General features: G+C 40.8%; 3 protein-coding genes across 3 annotated transcripts in view; 1 reads left to right on the top strand and 2 right to left on the bottom strand.

The window, feature by feature from the left end:
- Positions 1 to 5,349, bottom strand: part of LOC108039807 — a 39,860-nt gene extending 34,511 nt beyond the window's left edge. The window contains exon 1 of the mRNA XM_044462021.1: positions 4,778 to 5,349. The gene's annotated coding sequence lies outside the window, so the exon portion shown is untranslated. The remainder of the gene's footprint in view (positions 1 to 4,777) is intronic.
- A 2,611-nt stretch (positions 5,350 to 7,960) lies between these two features.
- On the top strand, positions 7,961 to 10,406 carry LOC108039584 (4-coumarate--CoA ligase 1). The gene is made up of 4 exons (XM_017116636.1): positions 7,961 to 8,123; positions 8,191 to 8,585; positions 9,166 to 9,282; positions 9,342 to 10,406. Exons 1-4 carry the CDS (start codon positions 7,974 to 7,976, stop codon positions 10,282 to 10,284), a joined length of 1,605 nt encoding a protein of 534 aa, XP_016972125.1. The 5' UTR covers positions 7,961 to 7,973; the 3' UTR covers positions 10,285 to 10,406.
- Positions 10,407 to 17,168: 6,762 nt separating this feature from the next.
- LOC108039587 (probable isocitrate dehydrogenase [NAD] subunit alpha, mitochondrial) lies at positions 17,169 to 18,451 on the bottom strand. Its single transcript, XM_017116638.2, has one exon. It carries the CDS (start codon positions 18,387 to 18,389, stop codon positions 17,178 to 17,180), a length of 1,212 nt encoding a protein of 403 aa, XP_016972127.2. The 5' UTR covers positions 18,390 to 18,451; the 3' UTR covers positions 17,169 to 17,177.
- Positions 18,452 to 21,723: the final 3,272 nt, after the last annotated feature.

The raw sequence follows: 21,723 nt of genomic DNA, 5'->3' as shown, positions 1-21,723 counted from the left end.
AATCTGTACGCCGGAATACATTCAGGGACTGAGAGTTCGGCAGGCAGACAACGGATGAATGGTGGACAAACAAACAAGATGCCGAAGGCGCTTATTATTGTTTGCCATTCAAGCATCACCCGGGACTCGCAGTGCGGAACCCAAAACATCGAATCCCCCCGAACGACCACCACTCGACAGGCACTATGGTGGAAATCAAAACAATAGAGGCCAACCCGAAAACTGCGCCAAATGGCCGATGAAATGCGGATGGGGGGAGCGAGGGAAACGAGCGAGGATCCGGAAAGTTCCACTCCAAAGTGCAAATTAAAGTGTGATATTAACTATATGTGGGAAAACTACACGGAAAGTCCATTAATGGTTAAAGAGGAAACCCAAATAAATATGGTCATAAAAAAAAAGTCACAAAAAACCGCTTTAGATTTGACTTATCGATTAAGCATTAATATGCTTTAAAAAAATTAGTATAATAATTTAGAGAAATTAACAGTGTCGTTTTTAACATCTCTGTTACGCTTACTCCGAAATTTCCTTGTCTTTAACATGGGGAACAAAATTTGCCTAAAAGTATGCAACGATTTTTTAAAAAACAATTTCCGTGTAAGATATTGTATGTTTACATGTTAGTGTAAATAAAGTTTTAAGGCCAAGAAATTAAGTCCTTGAAAATGGTTTAGTAGCTAAAACATTTTGTTTTTTTAAATATTTACTTATAATAATATATTTCGTATTAAATAATTTTAATTTTTTTTAATTTTCTATGTGTAAAACTCTTATATGAAATATAAATTTACTTTTTGTGAATACAACTATAAAGCAGCTTAAAAACGAGCCAAATGGGCGTATTTAAACTTCAAATGATTGTGTGGTAATTACCTGTGGGATATCAAACTTTAATTTCGGAGCCCCAAACAGCTTTTAAATGCGTATACGCCGGGTTGTCCGCGCGGAAATACAAGCACGTCGCATAACGAAGCAATTAAAAGGAGAAAGAATGCAAATATCCGGCTGGCCGAAAAGGAGCAAAACGAAGTGAATTAATGTGGCGTCAAATTGAATGACAAGCCGCTGCCCGAAAAGGTGGAAAAAAGGAGCAGAAATGGAATTAAAGATGCTGATGGCGCTGATGAGTGAGGGAGCCAAAGAAATGGGACGACAATTTCATTTCAAAAATGCAAGATGCCGTGATGAAGCTGATAAAAATGAAGTGGATTCCTCCCGGAATTATAAACAGCTGTAAGAGGAGGCTGAGAAAAGACGGCTGCCAGTGCAGTCCACTCCGGATCCGTAACAAGGGTCTGGACACAGACGGCTGGATGGCCGGGAACCCCCATCTTCCAGGACGACGACGACTCTGTGTCACGTTTCAGTTAGTCAAATGAAACGAAGAGAGGTGGACTTTGCTGCGGGCCAGCACAGAGAAAATGATGAACGCAACTACATAAAGTGCTGGGGAGAGTGAAAATTCTATAATGAAGACGCCGGAATACACGCCTTGCCGGCAATCCATTTAAGTTCCGTCAAAGGGTTCTCAATGTCCGCCTGCAGACAGGATCCAAGGAACAACAGCATGAGACAGCATTTTAATTGAAGTTTGCAGACAGCCAATCCTGGCAAAAATAGTTGTACGCACTAGTTAAAGAAAATATTCTTAATAATTCGACAGCATTTGTTTGGGTTTCAATTACATTCGAAAAATTCTGTGAGCCATTTGTTTTCGTAAAGTCATGAATTTTTCATGAATTTCTCTTAAATGATTTTATTGCTCAATATGGGCAGGCAAAACGAAGGCAACAGAAATCCATAAAACAAAATAAATGCTTCGTTAGAAGCTTTTGTGTGCCCTGGGATAATTTAATATTTTCTTTGACACTCGAAATCCAAACAATTCCTTGGGCCATAAATGAATGCTTTGTCATGATTTCTTTCATTACAGACCGACACCAAATGACAAACCACACAAGGAATGCCAAAGTCAACGAACGAATGCACACACATTCTGATTCAGGTTTAATGAGAGTGGAATTCCTGCCACCCCATATAAATTTCGTATATAGTATAGCCCCCGCCAACTATCCAGATCCCAGATCTCTAGAAAAACCACCCCTCCCCCCACATATGTGTGCAAATTATTATCCCAGCCGCATACACATACACATACACAGATAGATATACATTTGAGTGTTGATTTACATTTTTGATTTATTTTATTTATTTAAGCCGCTGCCTTCTGTGTCTCTGTGGGTGTGTCGTCGTCTAGGCCACAGAAATGGCAAAGCAACAAAGCTGGCAAAATTATTGCCGCCCATAATTTTCATGCTCTCATTCGTATATTTTCTTTATTTTTCCCTTTTCGGTTTTTGTGGATTTATCGCAGATTTTGTTCTTTATGTAAGTGTTTTGTTTCTTCCTTTGTCCCACTCGCCCATATTTTAGTATTTCACAGAGCTGAGCTACTTGAACGGAATTATCATTGGCAGATCTGCAAATGCTTCAATAGCTCACAGAGATTTACAAATAGCCCAGTTGACCTCGGGTTCAAATTACTAGACAAACAGCAGTTTAAGAGGGTAGACTTATATTAATAACAGCCTAAGTAATCAATATTTTTGCTGTCTATTTGGGATATTGCTGGGTAACTGGGTCAATCGTCAGTTCAAATTTGAATGTAAAACAAGTTTGGGAGTTTGTCTATTTATCCGACCTCTTGTTATTAGCCACATTCGTTTACTTGCCCAAGTTTAAGTGTGGTAATCAGCTAAAAATCGAATGAGCTTCCTCCCACAACTTGATGTTCGTCCATAAATCAGACTTTATTATTTTACTCAAATTTCAGCTGCACATTTGACTTGAAGCAAGTTTGAATGGGTCAATCATCAGTTAATTTAACCTACTTTGATGCATGGCTTCAGTGCTAAATGGGCCGCAAGCCGTAAATAATATTACAAAGAGGCAGCAAAATTTATTGCCAGTAAAATTTGTGTTAACGGTCAGTCGGTAATTATTTTATTTGCCCTGCGGAATCTGATGTTTTGGCTAGATGTACTGTATACTGTTGTTTTAAGGAGGGAACTCCCACAGACACGGATGGAAATTAACTGTGCAGCTAAGACAAACAAATAAACATTGGAGCACCTCGACCCAAATGAAACGACATCACAGGGTGTTGAACTTAACGAGCCTCCACTGTAGTTCGGTCGAGTGGCTTGTGTATTTTTCATAATTATGTGTGCACATTACTCATGAGCAGCCAAATGCAAACAGGGACAATGCCAGATGCAGAGCGTAAAGTCCGGTACCGAGCAATACAGACTGTAACTAGGCAAACATTTGTCGTATATTATGGCTAATTTAATTGACTTGCCAAGCTTGCTTTTGGCCATGTGTTGTATTGTGTTTGGTTGTCTGCAGCTATGATGGCAGGAGAATTCGATACCTCATGTTTGCCTGTGCGTGCGGTCCCTTTGATGTTCTGCAGACTCGTTGAAGAATGTCCTTATTGGCAATACAAGTGCTCCGAAATGCCAGACGGCAAAATATCAAGGACAATCAACGGCATTAAAGAGGTGAATTGGAGAAACTTTATGAACTGTATATTGCTTATGGAAAAATACAAACAAAAGCTATGTCTAAACAAAAAGCAATACAGAATAGCCGATAAAGAATTTCGCAAAATTATTTCAAGCACAGACGAAATTAAAGGGGTGGAATGAAATAACTTTATGAACTTTTTATTGAGTATAACAAAATTACACAAAAATAGGTTGTGTGAAATAAACACTGTAGAAGAAGCTCTTCTAGTCTACTTATCAAAAGTTTTTTAAAGAAAACGGCTTTGAAAGCTAAAGTAAATTGTATATATAAAAAACAATTTTAACATAATTAAAAAAAATACATTCTTGGAATAATATCTACTCTACAACATGTTGAGGAATATTTTATCCACTTTTCAAGGATATGTATTCAATCCAATAGACCGAAATGGAATTCTCAAGCAGCTTGGAAAACGCCATTCCCAGAAAACCGAACCCATTCCTCGGCGGCCTAGACGACATCTTCCATTTCTGGTGCAAATGTTCTGGGGAAAATATGTGAGGGCATGAAATACCTCCTTGTGGGCCCAGCATGCTCTATATTCACTTAATTATAGATGCGACACGCACAAATTCCGGCCCTTCTCGGTGGGTATTGTTATGGGTCCATGTCCCAAACTGGGAACATATTTATGTGCCTGGCAGTGACCCTCTGGGATTCCTAGGCTCCTTTTGTCCATTTCATGATGGGACACGAAGCTACAATAAAGTAGCAATTACCACAAGTAGTAACACATGCAAATAGCCAGCATAGGGTCCTCAAAAAACCTTTTAGGTATTTGGCAGCTTGACTACCAATTGCTAATTGGTTTCTGGAGGGACACGTGAAAAGGGTAGTTATGATTGACATATTCCCAGAAGGAATTCTTTACAGAAACACAAGAGTAAATACAAAGTTCTATAAAAAACTGTTTTTCGTTAAATCGAGAATTTTTGGAAAAGCAGCAAAAAATTTGTATGGTATTATTTATCACTCATACGCACTGTTTCCAAAATTTATTGAAAAAAGCATAGCTTGGTTTTCGTTTAATTAAAATTGGTTTTGTATACCCGCACAATGCCAATCAATTGGTATAAAAAAAAAACCTGGAAAAAGCCTCAAGTTAAGTTCAACGGTTGGCACTGGCAGGATTGCACAAGTTGCTGAATATAAAAAAAAAATGAACCACATCTGCTGCACTTACCATTCACATCACACGTTCAATCTGTTCACTTTGCTGGAGTTTCACGTAGTTAACCAAACAAGGATCGAAAGGCTGCAAAAAGTGCAGGGCAATTTTTTTTTTATAGCACAACCTCCACTCTGCAGTTCAGCCGGAAAAGAATATGAAACCGCGGCAGCTTTGCTTAACTAAATTTTGTTGTCAAAACTTCAATTGTTGGCGGCCTCCTGCACGGAAAGTTCGGGCCAAAACATTTTGACAGGCCCCGGATAGAATGAAGAGTGAAGGGGGGCGAGGGCCAAAAAAACTTTTGCGGAACAGGACCAATGTGTGAGGATCCGAATGGGCTGAGATTCAGTTACGAGCGCACTTATCTATCACGTCTAACTTTGGAGCACTTAACAACACTTGAGCGAAACTTTCTACTAACCGCATAGACAAAGACATGGACTTCTTTTGGCAAATATGTTAGGCCGTTAACTGTGGCTAATTCGTGATTGAGTTCCCTCACTCCACTCCACACTTAACTAAACTTTCCCTTTACTGTTCTGACCACGGCAATGGTTTTCCGAGCGACTCGTAAGCCGAGCTAGCAACCGCCTCGTCGAAGGAATCGCCGCAAACTGTCTGAGCGTGTCCGAGTCCCCAGACAGCAGACTGTTGGCCCGGTCCTTGCCAGTAGCCAGCATCCTGCCGAATCCTCGGCCGAGGAACATCGCCGCCGTTTATGAATGGGGCGATGTTTGTGGAACGTTTCGGCAGCGAAACCCATCCCGCGCATGCCCACACGGCGTATGCAAGATTTATGACAGTTGCGCTTGGCCCGAAATACATCGAAAACACGTGGCGATACCTCCAACAAGTGTGATAAGCGTGATAACGCCCGAACGCAAATTCCACTGTTTTTTCGCAGCTCTAGGTCGGCGATTGTCTGAGGTCAGGGACGATGACCGCAGACCGCTTACACAAAAGGCCAGAGGCACTTTTGATTGCAACAGAAGAAATCTGTACTACTACTAGATTAGCTTTATAACTATCAATTAAATTGTTAACTTATTAAAGACCATAGAGAAAATATATTCAGCATTTTTCATATATGTTTCTCAGCTGTAGCGTTTTCTTTTAATTAATAGTTTTGAAATTTTTAAATAGTTACATTAAAATCTACCCAACATAACACTCTTTCAATTGTCTTATTTTCTAGGTATTATCTTAAAATTAAGTTTAATATTTATGATAGAATTATATTTTACATTTAATAAAAAATGTTTTTTTCTCGGTTCATAGTTTAAAATCTATAAAATAAAAAATTTAAGTAAATAAACTTTTATTTAAAATAAAATCCCATTTGTACAATATATAATAACAATTTTTTTGAACTCGATCAGACCAACATATTTAATTCTAGGATTATAAATTAAAAGTCAGTTTAATATAATATAAAACTAATATTTAAAGTAGTCTGTGTAAAAACTGATAAGCGTTTTCTTAGCAATTTCCATATCAGTGAATTTAATTAAATTCAACATTGTCTATCTAAAAATGTTTAACCTTTTCAAGGAAACTTTAAGTTCATTGAGAAAACAAACGTGTCGTAATAAGATAACTTTTGGCAAAATACTATTTCTTATCATTCGTTGTCAGCCGATACAGTTATGCAATATTTTGCACTTAGGATATCTTTTATGAACTATCCTGGATTCCATACTTATCGCAGAATTGAGCATAGGTGCACATTCATTCAGAAATACTGGTGACGGAAGAGGAGATAAGCAGTCAAATAATAGTAATTCCTTATCAGGCATCGACAGCTAATTCAATTATGTAACACTTTGCACTCGAAGTGATGTTAATTAATTAAACCGGCACTGCAATGTGGCTGCTTGGCTAGCATCTCATCAATCCGACAAACATGTGGTGTGATCACTTGGGAGATTGAAGTCCTTATTTCAAGGGGTGTGGGGAGGGGGGAGGGGGGGTGTGGCTATCTGAGGATGTCTCATTATAATGCGCATTATTAACTGACGTCTCATGTCACGCCCGAGTAGGCAAAGCGACCACTTTGTGTGAATCCGCCAGAACGGACAGCCAAAACCGCCAATCAAATCGATTGGCATTCGCCGACACGGAACATGTGCTCATGTCCTGGCCGAAAATCAGAAGGACTTAAAGCTTTAAGATGCTGACTCTCTCTTTATTTGCATGCCAATCGACGGGAGCATCTTGTCCGGGGTCCTCTTCCTTTTCCTTATGCATTTTCATCGTGCTCCGCTCATTTTGCCAAACAAATTCAGAAACACTTTAAACTATTTTGCTTGCTTTTTGGCCGTTTCTGTCTGTAATTTCATGTTAATATATGCATGCAGGGCGAACTCCAGGGAACTTTTTCCTGGGGGGGAGGCACCCGCGTTTTGTGGGACGCCGACACACAATGCAAATAGCGCAACAGGGCGTGGCCCCGCCCCAAAAATATTACAACCATAATAAAATGCCAAGCGTTGAGTTCATTTAAAAGGGAACTATTTCGGTGAGTCCTTTTCGAAAGGAGCCCAGAGAAAAATTAAAGTTGAGTTGAGAACTAAGTGTAGGTTAAGCAGACCAAATAATTATAGAGAAGTTTCTACATAAAGCTGCAAATAAAATAATATAAATTATATCTTGTGATTTACCTTTGCCTATAAAGTTACCTACCAATATATACAAACTGATCAAATTGCCTTTAATTTCATACAAAATGATTACTAAGAAATTTTTTAATGCCGATTATCAAACTCTTAGTCTTAGCCACATTTATAGTATTACAACTTAACTAACACCTACTAAAGGTTTACAATACATTTGCATATCAAATATTTTGGCTTCCTTATTCGATATAAAACAAATCTTGAAGATATAACCCACTTAGTCATGGCTTATTCACCCGATAATCGAAGGGGTTCCTGGCACACGCCGTTGCCATGGCACTTAAAAATACGGAAGTCACTCTCTCTTTTGAGCGGAAATTAAAAAAAATTGGCTAAAAGTAGATTAGACGAGCCCACAACTGAAATCAGCTGATGTTACCATAAATCTTCGGCTTATTTTGTCCAAACTTTGGACTTCACGCGTGTGCCGATTGGTGCTTAATTGATATGATAAGCGGGCCATCAAGGCGATATAAAAAGACAATGTAAGAGCTCTTTGGCACTCAGTTGCGAATTAAAATTGGACTAGCAAAATGCCGACAAAGGCGGTTTTCCCCACCTTCTACAACAAGGAGACCAAGATCTGGAGTGGTCCGCCCAGGCCCACGGTGTACGACCACAACACCTCCGTTGGCCAGATCATCTTCAACTCGCTGAGGTGCTGGCCCACCAATGTGATTCAGGTAAACGCTTGAGAAACGAGGATATTCCATAATTCGGAGTCTGATGAGCTCGATTATATAAAAGTAGATCACCGACGACGATGGCACCGTTCTGACCAACGCCGACATGCTGACCTACGCCACCCGCATCGCCCTGTTCTTCAAGAGCGAGGGCCTGACCCAAGACGACCGGGTCGGGATCATCGCCAACTCCAGCACCTTCGTGATCCCCGTGGCCACCGCCTGCTTCTTCCAGGCCACGCCCTTCCACGCCGTCAACTACTCCAGGGAGCCTGCCATCATCAAGGGACTCTACTTGGTCACCAAGCCCAAGATCATGTTCATCGACGCCCCCGACTACGAGAAGATCAAGGAGATCACCAAGGAGTGGTCCCCCAAGCTGATCACGCTCACCGGAAAAGTGGAGGGCGTGCCGAGCATCGAGGATCTGGTGAAACCCCATCCCGCCGAGAAGATTTATGTGTGAGTCCATCGGGGTTGTCCTTTAAATGTACATAAATGTACATATTATAGATAATATGAATATTTGACTAGGATCATTTAAAATATCGTAAGATCTTAGAAACATGATCTAAATCAAAAAGAATTCTAGTAATTAGTATTCCAATTTTTTCATTAATTGCTTGGCATTAAGAACTATATCGTTCAATATTTTTATTACTCCAAAGATTGTATGAGATCACTTTTATTCCAAAATGATTATTTAAATCGTACAAACAGTTAACGTATATTCTATTTATTCGTTTTTAAACCTTTTTTTCGTAGAATAACCATATTTAATGATATTTTTTTGGAATTATATTTTTTTACATCTACTTTAAACTTTTCTTTAAGTACCGAATATAGTCTTAGTTTTAGCCTTTTGAAAGGACTTTCCTTAATTGGTTCCCATGGTATTGGTTCCATGGTACCCATAAAGTGTATTAAAATTACCAAAATGCCCTTAACGAAATGGATGAAAAATCACAATAGTTTAACAAAAGAAGTTTCTTGCCTCCTTGCTTTTTTCTCTCTATTAATGTATAACTTTTACCATTTCCAGCCCCGTTTCCTTGGCCAATGGAGGTGACCAGGTCGCCGTGGTGCTCTGCTCCTCCGGCACAGCTGGCCTTCCCAAGGCAGTGGCCCTCTCCCAGCGCCACATTGCATCCACCAACTCGTGAGTTCCAAGGAATCGATTAGGTATTCCCCTCTAAACCGTATTATCTTGACCTGCAGGCTGTGCATCAGTACCGATGTGCTGTACACCAGTGCCACCATTGACTGGATGACCGGATTCTCGATTACCGTAATGAATCTCATTTGTGGCTTCACTCGCATCATTTCAAGCAAGACCTTCACGGCGGAGACAGCCCTCGAGTTGGTCAGCAAATACAAGGTCACCTGTCTGGCGATGGCTCCCTGGCAGGCCTATGAGTTGTACACCAGTCCACTGGCCCTTCCGGAGAAACTGCAATCCCTGAGCATATCCTTTGTGATTGGTGGCTGGATATCGCTGGCCCTGCTGCGAAAGGCCCAGGAACTGATGCCCAAGACCTACATCATGTTCTCCTACGGAACGACAGAAACTGGCGTGGTGACCATCAACATCGATCATGGTCTGGAGTGCTCGGTGGGCAGACTGGCACCGGGAATGAGGATCAAGATCCTGGGCGAGGATGGCCAGCAGTTGGGCGCGAATCAGACGGGCGAGGTGCTCATCGATATCGGTCTGAAGTGGGAGGGCTACCTGTCGAATCCGGAGGACACACTGACCACTCTCCAGGATGGCTGGATCAACCTGGGCGATCTGGGCTATTTCGATGAGGACAACAACCTGTATCTGGTGGATCGCAAGAAGGATCTGCTGAAGTACAAGTCCAAGCACTATTGGCCCAACGAGATCGAGCAGATAATCGCCGAACTGCCGGAGGTGGAGCACGTCTGTGTGGTGGGAGTTCGGGATGCGAGATATGGCGATGCCGCCGGAGCCCTGATCATCAAGAAGGAGGGTGCCGAGATCGCCGGACAAAAGATCATCGACCATGTGGCCCAGCGGGTGGTGGTGGACTACAAGCAGCTGAATGCGGGCGTCATCTTCGTCGACCACTTCCCCAAAAACGCCAACGGCAAGGTCATGAGGAGCTTGGCGCGCGAGGTCTTCGAGGAAACCACCAAATAGGCCTATCTTCCAATACTATTTTAAATAATATTTTACAAATTGAGTTACCTGCTTTTAATGTAAAGAAAAACATAAGTCTTTGTCGTTCGTGATAATTAAAATGTACATTTGGTTTTAGTTTATGTGTGGCGTTTTATTATAAATCGATATTTTATTAAATTAAGTACTTACATTTTTAATGGGTAACCTAAGTTTAATCTTTTATTAGTCGATGACTTGCTTTTATTTTGATTCGGTCTGTTTTGACTTCTTTGTTATTAATGATAACTAAAATTAAAATTTGCTTTTAGTTTATGGTCAATGGATAACAACTCACTTTTTTTAAAGGTCTATACTTTTGTTAACAATGACTTGCGTTATTTTTAGTCTGCAATGCCCTTAACTTTATCTTTTTAATTAAATTAAAAATGAAAATACTTAAAGCTTAAAGCCAGATAAGATATGGCTGAAATCCAAAAGAATGCTATCAAAATATTTGTCTACTTATCTATAATATATTTTTGTAGAAACTGAAACCAGAATAAGCCAGAATAAGACAATAATATATGGATAATAAATCATTAAGATCCCAATTTAAGTAAAGTAAATAAATTAGGCGGCTTAATTACCGTATATAGCCGGCTATATATAATCACCGACCACTGCTCATTTCATTTAATTCAGTTGCACTACTTTGAATAGCATTTTAACCACGTTCAAGTGCGGCCATCAACGTGGTTTTCCGGTTTCAAAAGTCCGAATAATGGTGAGTTTCCGTGCAAAAATGCAAATCCCTCGCCTGATCCTTTTTGGTATATGAACACCTTTTGTCACAGCAGCGGCAGCGGGGAAATGCCACCATTTTACGGTTATGGAAATGAAAATGTCTGGCAGTCCGATTGCAATAATTTACCATCCGGTCGATGGTGGCATTTTGTGTTTCCGGTTGCGTTCAACGCCATAGCAGCCGCTGTTTCCGCCGCACGCGGTACAATCTGCTCGATTTCCCTGCTTTTTCTGGGACTAGGCAAAAAGTCCCCACTCGAATGTCCTGTTTGCTTTTATCTGGTGGCTTCTACTAGTCTTCTGTTTCACCATGCACTCGCATTGCATTCTTGGCTTGCCTTCGTCGCCATCGTAAATTATTCAAATTTTAAGTCGTAAATAAACGCGCATAAACATAAGCACAATCGTTGTTTTGTTGCCGGCCTGCTTTTGAAAACGGGCAACGCCCACAGGACAACTTTTCAGCTCCGGGATTCCAGGCTCTCATCTCCGTCTGCGGATGCCACAAGTCTCTCGAGAATTCAGTGGCAAATTGCTAAAATCGCCGGCTTCCCATTTGCGTTTGAGCTGGCTTGTGGGAATCCCCGGCATTATTCTGCGGTGGCAGCAGCAATTGATATCAAAGTTTAATGCAGCCAGCCGCTCAGAAAACGTTTTGGTCAATCATTTGGGGGTTTCCAAATATTCCATGTTGCACCAATAAGTTGGTAGATATTTCAAGCACATTAATGTTTAATATCTAGTATCCCTAAATTTAAAAAATATTATTCATCATAAAGCGAACTCTTTACGTATCAATTATAATTAGGCAAAAATATAAATTGACTATAAATTTATAAAACATATTGTAGTTTGACCACTAAACCACTTAACCACTTAACCGTAAACCGTAATTTACAAAGAAATGATTGTTGTTTTATATATCATTATGTATGTGAAAATCATTTTAAATTACTCATTAATATTAGTTAGTTTAAAAGTAATTGAATTGCAATCAAAGCACGCATTTAAAATTGAATTCGAATTTGATTAAAAGTATAAAACTGCCATTTATTCAATTAGTTTAACTAAATAAATACAAAATAATATGTATACTTTAATAGTGTCTACCTTTAGCTAAACCGTTTTGAAAGGATTTTGAAATGTTTAAAACTTTAAGTGGCGTTTCCAAAAGTGATTGACATTTGGCCAAAGCAATGGGTGATTTCCGATACGGTTCGCTTGGATTGCTGACAGCCATAACATCCATTCTCGAGCGAGGACTCTACAGATCCTGGCATTGATGCCTGCTGAATGGACTCGGGTCTCAAGACTCAAGACTCTTGACTCGCCACCCAGAGGCAATTGTTTGATTGATGGACACCGAGCTGGAGGGTTTCGATTGCTCGCTTAACTGAGCGACGTGGCAGCCAAAGTCTTTATCTGCAGAGGACACTCGAGAAGGCTCGATGAAGGTCGATGGCAGGACCAAACATCAACTCCACCACCCACATCCGGCTTTAATCACTCACCCACTCACTAATTATGCCATCGCCGCAGGCAAGTACACCTTCCTCACAAACGATGTTTACATGCAATTACCGTTGCAGTGTTCCGCTGTCAACTCGAACGCTATTTTCCATTGTTTATTACATGCTGCTCGCAGCCCATCTCGATTCGGTTTGGGGGCACTAAGTGCATGAGTGGAGTATCCAGGTGGCGATTCGGGGGATTCAGGTGGCTCTGTGGCTCGGGGTCTCCACTGGACTGGGTGCTCGTCCTGTCGGTGGCATTCTTAATTGCATTGCTGCCGGCCATGTATCATCGCAGTGCCATTTCTGTTTCTCTTTCGGCTGCAGCTGGTAAGGTAAAAATGTTCATCGCTAATGTCGCAAATGTTTGCTGTTGGCTTATGACTCCACTCCTGGCCAAAACACGAAACAGAGCCAACTGGCGAAGGAAGCGAATGTGGTTGAAAAAAGCAGGTTAATTTAATTGCTGCATTCCCGAGTTGTCATCGTTATTTTAAAGTCTCTGTTTTGTAGTCATAGTTTGGATTCTAGAATATTTAAGGGCTTACATGACTAATATAAAATATGATCAAGGTCCAAAGATGTATGCAATTTTTTTATAATGTACTTAAATTATTTGTTCTTATTAAAAATAAAATACTCTATTATTATTATAATGAGATTATAGATATTAACTATAATTTAAATTATCACGATTTTTTGAACTTTATATAACATCATTTTGAAATTGGTTTACCCTTTTTAATATAGCTTTCCTACCTTTTCTGACCTCTTTTTTTACCTACATAATAATATAATGGGATACAAAAATACAAACCAGTTTAAAATAAAGGATCTGACTTTAAAATAAGGAATTTAATGTACATACTGCTAGAACCCTAAATATTTTGAATAGAAAATCTGTTTGAATTTCAAATTTTTCATGAATTTATTTAGGGACTTCATAATTCTTCAACACCAATCTTGGCTAATTCATAATTCGGATAACAGATTTGATAAGTTAATTAAAATGCGAAGATTTACTTGGAAGGGTGATAGAATCCCCAGACATTTTCGAGGAAGAATTACAGCCAAGGCAATTTAAGTTGTTAGGCACCAATGAATTATTCATTGCCGCTCGTTGTCCTGGCCTACGCGTCGATGATTAAATCAAATGGCTTCCAGCCGCAGTCAGTGCCCCTTCGGAACTCAAAAACACACCCAAGGTCGCCGCCCACACAGCCACACACCCACCGGTCATCCTTATCGCGAGGAGATGTGCAAATGATGCCCCCGGGCCAAATTACCAAAGTATTCAGCTGCCTGGCAACTGTCAGCGATTTCAAGGGGTTAATTGTGGCGCAACCCGCTTAATTCACTGGGATTTTCTATTTGGTAAAGGTCCAAGACGGGAGGAAGTCAATTCCAGCTTTCTATTCGCAGTTCGTTGCCTTGAAGGGAAACAAACAAACAAACTTCCAACTGACTGGAGCCAAAGTAACAAAAGGTCCGAGAAGGTCAAAGGTTGCGGATTCGAAAAACAAAGAAATAAATAGCAGTCAGTATAGACATTTATTTGCCAGCAACGAATTAAAGTTTTTTTGATTAGATCACAGGTTTTTCGGAAGTGGCCTGCATATCGAAATTCTGCGAGAACAGAGAAGTTTGGGAATTTTTTGGCATTCGTAACGGTTGCATGGGCCAGAAATTGAATGGACATTTTCATTCAGCAGCATTCTGCCCATTTCGTTTTGATTTGGATTTCCATTTTGGTGCATTGGCCATTTGCTTTTAATAAAAATTCATCAAAAGCCAACAAAAAGGCAGAGGCAGAGGCAGCATCAGAATCATGTGCGCCAGAAGTCATAAAAAGGGGTTAAAACAATGGCGAGCGTGCAACCGGAAACGGAAGTCGACGCAGACAAACACCAGATACGAAAGGGCGCCATGGTGAAAGGGAAAAGGAAAAAGGAAAAAGGATAAGAGGCGGGCCAAGGCTCAAATGGAATACAAGTCGAGAGCAGAAGCTGTAAAGAAGAAGCCCAAGCAGCAGTGACAGCAGAAATAAGCTGCCCTTTTTTGTCTTCACAGTTTTCTGAGATGATTTTTAAATAAGCAAGCAAACAGAGTACATACCTCTGTATTTTTATGGCATTCCAATTTGAGGAACAGAGAGAGAGAGAGCAATGTGGTAACAACAAGAGATCCTTTGGGCCAAGGACTAATAGGCAGGGCCTTGACAACACGTCCTGGATGTGGAGCGAAACGAGATGGCGAAATGGCAGCGCCCATAAACGAAAATGTGTAAAAAGCTCAAGCGGCACTAAAGGATTCACCCCCTTTCCCCCCGAATTCCCATATCCCCCACCAACCAAAATGGGGCGAATAGGTGCATAATGGCCGCCTGACACTGTGGGCAGATGTCAACATGTGCTTTTATTATCAGAGAGTGCACCACCACCCTCCACTCCCCTCCCCCCATCCTTTGTCCACGTGGCCACGTGGCAGGACTCGAAATGCAACTTAATTAAGAGCCGAAAAAGCGGCAAAGGAAACTGCAGCTGGCATCTGCGGCGGTTAATGCCGGACGGCCATAAATCTGCCGAAATGCACTGCAAGCACCAGAGATCTGGAAACTGGGAACGTGGGGCTATATAAATATACGACTACGACTGGCAAGCGATAGCCAAGCGAATGGCGACTTTTATGACCCCCTCCGAAGCGAGTGAATTAAATGCGAGGTAATTACATATTATAAATGTGTTTAGTTCGGCGATAGTTTGCACTAAAAGAAAGCTAGTTATCACAATGTATTCGCCAGGCACATAAAGTCACACTGGCAAAAAATACCAGTAACTTTGAAAGAATTTTCTTGAAAGCTTTTATCTAAAAGACTTAAATATAACTTTCCCTACATATAAGTAACATGAAAATGGGTTAAAATTTTGACCAACGTTAAAATGACAAATTTGAATGCAGATTTTTAGAGAATCAAAACACGAGTCTTAAGAGGTATGCCACTTTGGAATCGGATTGTATTTGGTAAAGTTAGAGAATCTGGAAGTCCAATTATGGGACCCCTTTTTTCAAGTCATCGAAAACTTAGAAATAACTAACATGAAAATGGGTTAAAATTTTCACCAACGTTAAATTAAAAATTTTGAATGCAGATTTTTGGAGAATCAAAACACGAGTCTTAAGAGGTAAGGCCTCTTTGTAATCGGATTAAATTTGGTAATGTTATGGGTTACGTATTCACAAGTGATCGGAGTTAGTCTTGCAAGTAAAAAATAAATTAGCTTTTAACAAAATCATTAGTAAAGAACAAATGTTGTTGTTTATTCAATAAATGGACAAATATGTTAAATAATGCGATTCCGGAATATTTGATTTATGCCTTAGTTAATTTTGATTTTTATACCCTTGCAGAGGGTATTATAATTTTGGTCAGAAGTTTGTAACGCAGTGAAGGAGACGTTTCCGACCCCATAAAGTATATATATTCTTGATCAGGATCAATAGGGGAGTCGATATAGCCATGTCCGTCTGTCCGTCTGTCCGTCTGTCCGTCTGTCCGTCTGTCCGTCTGTTTCAATACCGTTTGTGAGCTCAGTTTAAAAGCTAGCGATCTGAAACTTTCACACGCGTCCTAAAACATGTGTACGCAGATCAAGTTTGAAAATCGCCCCGATCGGACGTCTATATCCTATAGCTCCCATAGGAACAATCGGATATATCTAGCAAAAATTGATGATATTTCGCTCAGTGTAAAAGCTATTGACATGAATTTTTCCAAATCGTATTTTTTTATGCATACCTTGATCAGGGTAAAAGCGCGTGGCAATCGGACGTCTATATCCTATAGCTCCCATAGGAAAAATAGGGTAAAATCGGTCCAAATTTTATGTTTTTCAGAATATTTCGCGCTGTGTAAAAGCTATTGCTATAAATTTTTTCAAATCGTATTTTTTTATACATTCCTTCATCAAGGTGAAAGCGCGTGCTGATCGGACGTCTATATCCTATAGCTCCCATAGGAACAATCGGATATAACTTTCAAGAATGGAAGATATTTTGTGCAGTGTAAAAGCTATTAACATAAATCTTTCCAAATCTTATTTTTTTATGCATACCTTGATCAGGGTAAAAGCGCTTGGCGATCGGACGTCTATATCCTATAGCTCCCATAGGAACAATAGGGTGAAATCGGTTAAAATTTAATGATTTTTAGGATATTTCGCACAGTATATAAGCAATTGACATAAATCTTTCCAAATCGTATTTTTTTATGCATACCTTGATTATGATAAAAGCACGTGACGATCGGACGTCTATATCCTACAGCTCCCATAGGAACAACAGGGTGAAATCGGTCCAAATTTGATGATTTTCTGAATTTTTCGCGTAGTGTGCGAAAGTATCCCTTTTTTTCTATTTTTATATGACATTTTTGCAGTATAAAAGCAATTGACATTAAACGATGAAAATCTAGTTTATTTATGTATACCTTATTCCTTTGGCTACTTTTTCAGTTTTAGCAATTTCGGCAAAGTCTGCAAGGGTATTAAAACTTCGGCTTGCCGAAGTTAGCTTCCGTCCTCGTTTTTTTCTAGAATTAATTTATTTTTGTAAATATTTTTAATTCTCGTTTTCAAGACGTTCGCACACGGCCCTTACGAACTCGGAGCACTTGGCCTTGCCGCCCACATCCGGGGTGCGGATGTCCGTGTCCCGGTAAACCCCGCGAACCGCGCACTCCACCAGATCCGCATGCTTGTCCAACTTGACGTGGCGCAGCATGAGGACGGCACTGAGCAGGGGTCCCGTGGGATTGGCCTGATCCTTGCCAGCGAGGGCGTGGCACGCCTTCATGCGGCAGTCGAACACGGTGCCCAGACTGCTGACGGAATATCCGGGACATATGCCCGGCACTCCCATCATGCCGCCCGCAATGACCCTCATCACATCGCCGTACATGCTGGACGAGACCAGGACGTCGCACTTCTTCGGCGTCATCAGGATCTTCATAATGCAGGAGTCTAGGTAGCGCTCCTCGAATTTAATTTTGTCCACAAACTTTTCGGCCTGGGCTCGCATGGCCTCCAGGAAATTGCCATCTGTTAACCGCATTATATTGGCCTTGTGTGCCACCGTGATCTTTTTGCGATTGTGCTCGGCGGCGTAGTTAAACACGAATTCGGCGATCCTGGCCGCTCCGGTTGTAGTGCTCACCTTAATCGTTTGCATGACACCCGGAACCACCCGGTGTTCGATGCCGGAGTAGTCGCCCTCCATCTGATCCCGGATGATGACCACGTCGAAGTCACCATATGGCGAGTCCAAACCGTCGATGTGGGAGCACAAGGACACGTAGGCGAACTGGGCGAACTGCTTGCGGATCTGGCGCTGCCAGTGGCGACTCTCCACGGGTCCTTTGATGCCCACCTTATTGGCCCGCAAGGAGTCCAGGATTTCGGCGGAAACATCTTGACTATCCGGTGCCATGTACTCCTCATGGATGTCCCAATCGATTGGGACCTTGGCGGCGCAGAGAACTTCCTGCACGGCATTCATCAGTTCGGGACCCACACCCTCGCCATTGATTATGGTCACCTTGGTGACCTTCTTGGCAGGGTCACCCTTGTCCGTTTCCTTACCCTTTTCCTTCGGCGCTTCCTTGGGCTTTTCCTTGGGATTTTCCTTGGATTTTTCCTTGGGCTTCTCCGGTGGCTTTGCCTTGCTGACTTCGCTCGTCTTCTGATCCTTTGACTGATTCTTACCAGAATAAAGTCGATAAGCACCGCCCACCGATCTGAGGTGACCCAAACGTAGCCTCCGCACGGTGTTCATTTTTGAAAATTTGGCCCAAAATTTAAATTGTGACTGGAGAGGATTTGTTTGCTTGGGCTACGTGTTCGGCCATCCCCGAAAACACTTGGCTGCAAATTGATTTGGCAGCATTTCAATTGCCTGCTCATAAATTCCCGCGAAATATGTCTTGGCAGTGCAAGCAACTGGGTCACCAGAGGATTTAAAAGTCGTCCACCGCGCTTTAATGTGATTCCCCGGGCACCTGAAATCCAGGCAATTTCCAGGTGGTTTGGTGTGGTGTGGTGTTTCTGCCTGCGGCTGTGTAAATGTGACAAATGGCTTGTCAACGGCTGTGGGCCGAAACCCAAAAGGCGACTGCTGGCGACAGACAAATGTCCGGACCGCCCTCCTCCGCCCGAGGGGGCGTGGCAATTATGAGACTGTCGGCTGTGATTTTTCACCAGGGGCGTGGGCAAACGAACACCATTAAAATCGACGACCATTAAGAGCAGACCACAGGTTGTGTTATAAATATTCAGTAATTATTTCAACCCCCGGTTGATTACAATTTAAGAATTATAAATGAGGTTTTCGCCACCATTTTATCTACTGGTAATCATCGAAAACAATCTATTAACTTTTTACGACATCTTCAATTCACTTTTACGAGACAGAACCGTAAATCCTTGAAATAGTATCTCACAGAGATATCGAACAAAAATGGGAACTTACTTGAATGTGTTTGTCATCCCGTGCTTTACTATCATATTTTATCGCGTATGGCCTCTATATTGACAACTTCCTGCACATAAAAACCAACAAAGTGCATTTCGCCAACAAAGTCGGTGCAATGAATGGCCAAAACTTAGCAAAGTTTGTGTAAACATTGGCCAAAAGCAAACTGAGAGGAAGCACACTTACAATGTGTGAGCCCGAACTATTATTAACCCCAGTTCATTGTTCAGCAAATTGAAAGTTATATCCAGTCGATGGGAGGGGTGATTGCCGGGGACCGAGGGACAAAGGCCTTGAAATGTGACTTCTTGACTGACATATTCAATTCAAGGACCTGTCTAGGTGTCAGTGTATTTGTTAAGATTTTATTGATATTCACAAGGCTTCTTAGAGATACCTTAATACTTTTTCTATGAAACTTATTTGGCCTCTTAGGTGTTGATATTGATATTCTATTGATATTCTATTGTGCACTTTGTTAAGTTATTTATAGAAATAAATACTAAATATGGACTCTGGATGTTTGTACGCTAAATATTATTGTGCCCAAATTTGTTCTTCATTCTTTATTATTATTTATATAATCGTGTATAAATAATTTTATTTTTAAATGGCGATTAAGTTTAAATTTTGCCCAGTGCATGTTGAAAGTATCCGTACCAACCTTCAATGAGTCTCAGGAGCTTTTCTAAGCACCTGCACTTAGAAATCGTTTAAAATTGTTGCAAGTAATACCAGTCGGTTGCCTGGAAGGAGAAGACAATATAAATGCATGGCTTATTTACAAGTTGGGTGCTCCTTCGAGTGCATACATAATTCGAGCCACTGTGTGTGTAGTATTATATATGCGGATGCATTTGACGAAGGACGTTTTGCTGAAAGCAGAGGGAAAAACGGCGTAAGTGAATTACTTTTCAGCATCTGCGAACTCATTGAAATCCACATCGGGCCACTCACACATGTAAGCTGATCTGTGGGACTACTTTCCCTTGCGGAAAGGGAATCTCTATTATATAGTAGTTAGTTGAGTGCAGTCTGATGATAAAGCAATCTGCAGCCAGCTTTACCATATATATCAAGGTTATTAGGGTAAATGCTGGAATGAGCAGTTATGATCCGATGATTTTCATTAGCCCTTCTCTGCGCTCATGAATTATGCATGCCCAGTTTATTTATTTCAATGGGCTACATGTTGATTTAAGGCTTTTCAGGCCTCGCCCCTGGCCAAAACAACTCTTGCCAAAATATTGGCAAAGGAAATAAAAAGAGTTTTTCACACCCAAAAGAACTGGACAACGGACAGATTTTGGTTGTTTATGTAGTCAGGGGACGTGAAACCCTTTTTGTCAATGAGAGTTGGAAATTTAAGACGGGGATGCGGAAAAAAAAGAAGAAAAATCGGAGAAAAATACTGTTGCATATTTGATTGTCTCGTTCAATATTTACATATTCGGACTCGTCAGTTTCGCTTTTCTTTCTTGTCTTTTCTGGGCTTACGCTTCGTTTGTTTTTGCCTCACCAACGTCGTCGTCGAATCCCCTCCAGAGTCAAGTTATCGACTCCTGGAGGGCAGGAGATCCAGTGGCATCCGGCTGAAATCAGAATTTGCATTTCTATTGTTGCCCTTTGTTTCTTGTGTGCATCTCATCGAAGTGCGGTTGGCCAGGTAAAAGCGTGTGAATACCAGCACCTGTTTTTGGCCAGCAATTGGAGTTGCATGGCACAGAAAAAATGGGTTAAAAACGGTATTTTCGACACGCACCTGATACCCAGGATCAAGTGGAACATTGGATATAACCGGGCTTACTCTCACCAACAGTCGATTATTTATTGCCGGCAAAAGAATAATCAAAAACCTAAAGCGGCAATGCTTTTTGTGGGTCACCTGTGAAAAAATAATTGAGCATTTGATTGCCGAACACGGCCAATATGTATTTATTTATAGCTCTGGCTTGGCATTAATTACAAAATGTTATTTGCACGGGGAAAAATGCGTTATGTTTGCAAGGAAAAAAAACCAATTAAAGTGTGTACTTTTAATAAAAATTGATAAGGGGAATAAGCATATACAAAGCTTAAATAATGGACGGCCTATGATTAAACACAAGCTTTAACCAAACAATACAATTAGTTAGTAACTTTATAACATGTTCCTAAGACTACCATAATTGCTTAACTACAAAGGAATCCAGCGATTAATTAGTGGCTTAATTGCAAAGTGTCTGCCTGACCAACTAAATCAATTATAAAGTGATTCAAAATATTTTTCGCAAGCCTCGTTTGTGGCATGCCACATCATTTTCATGCCAATCACCTCACAATATTGAGTCACTTTGCGGCTGGCCACAAAAGCAAATTCGCCAGGCGCAGATTGGAATTCTCCAGGGATTTGCAGTCTTATCGATTTGCCCAACGTCTCAATTAAATAAACATTTTTAATCAAATTGAGAGGCTCGAGCAGACAAATATTTGCCAGTGCCATTGGATTGATTAGCATGTATGCAAATAAATAAAATGTAAGCAAGTAAACATATATTTGACAGCTCCATCTTTGAATAGTTTGCGAAAACTAAACTGCAGCTGTCGGCCAAGTATTAAATTTCCTTTTCTCTGGCTGCTGAATAATTACAATTAAAAT

The sequence above is a fragment of the Drosophila rhopaloa genome, unplaced genomic scaffold, assembly GCF_018152115.1.
Source record: "Drosophila rhopaloa isolate 14029-0021.01 unplaced genomic scaffold, ASM1815211v1 contig_115, whole genome shotgun sequence".
In the NCBI taxonomy this organism is placed as follows: Eukaryota; Metazoa; Arthropoda; class Insecta; order Diptera; family Drosophilidae; genus Drosophila; species Drosophila rhopaloa.
Note: the sequence above shows the minus strand (reverse complement) of the source record. Positions and strands in the feature narration are given on the sequence as shown.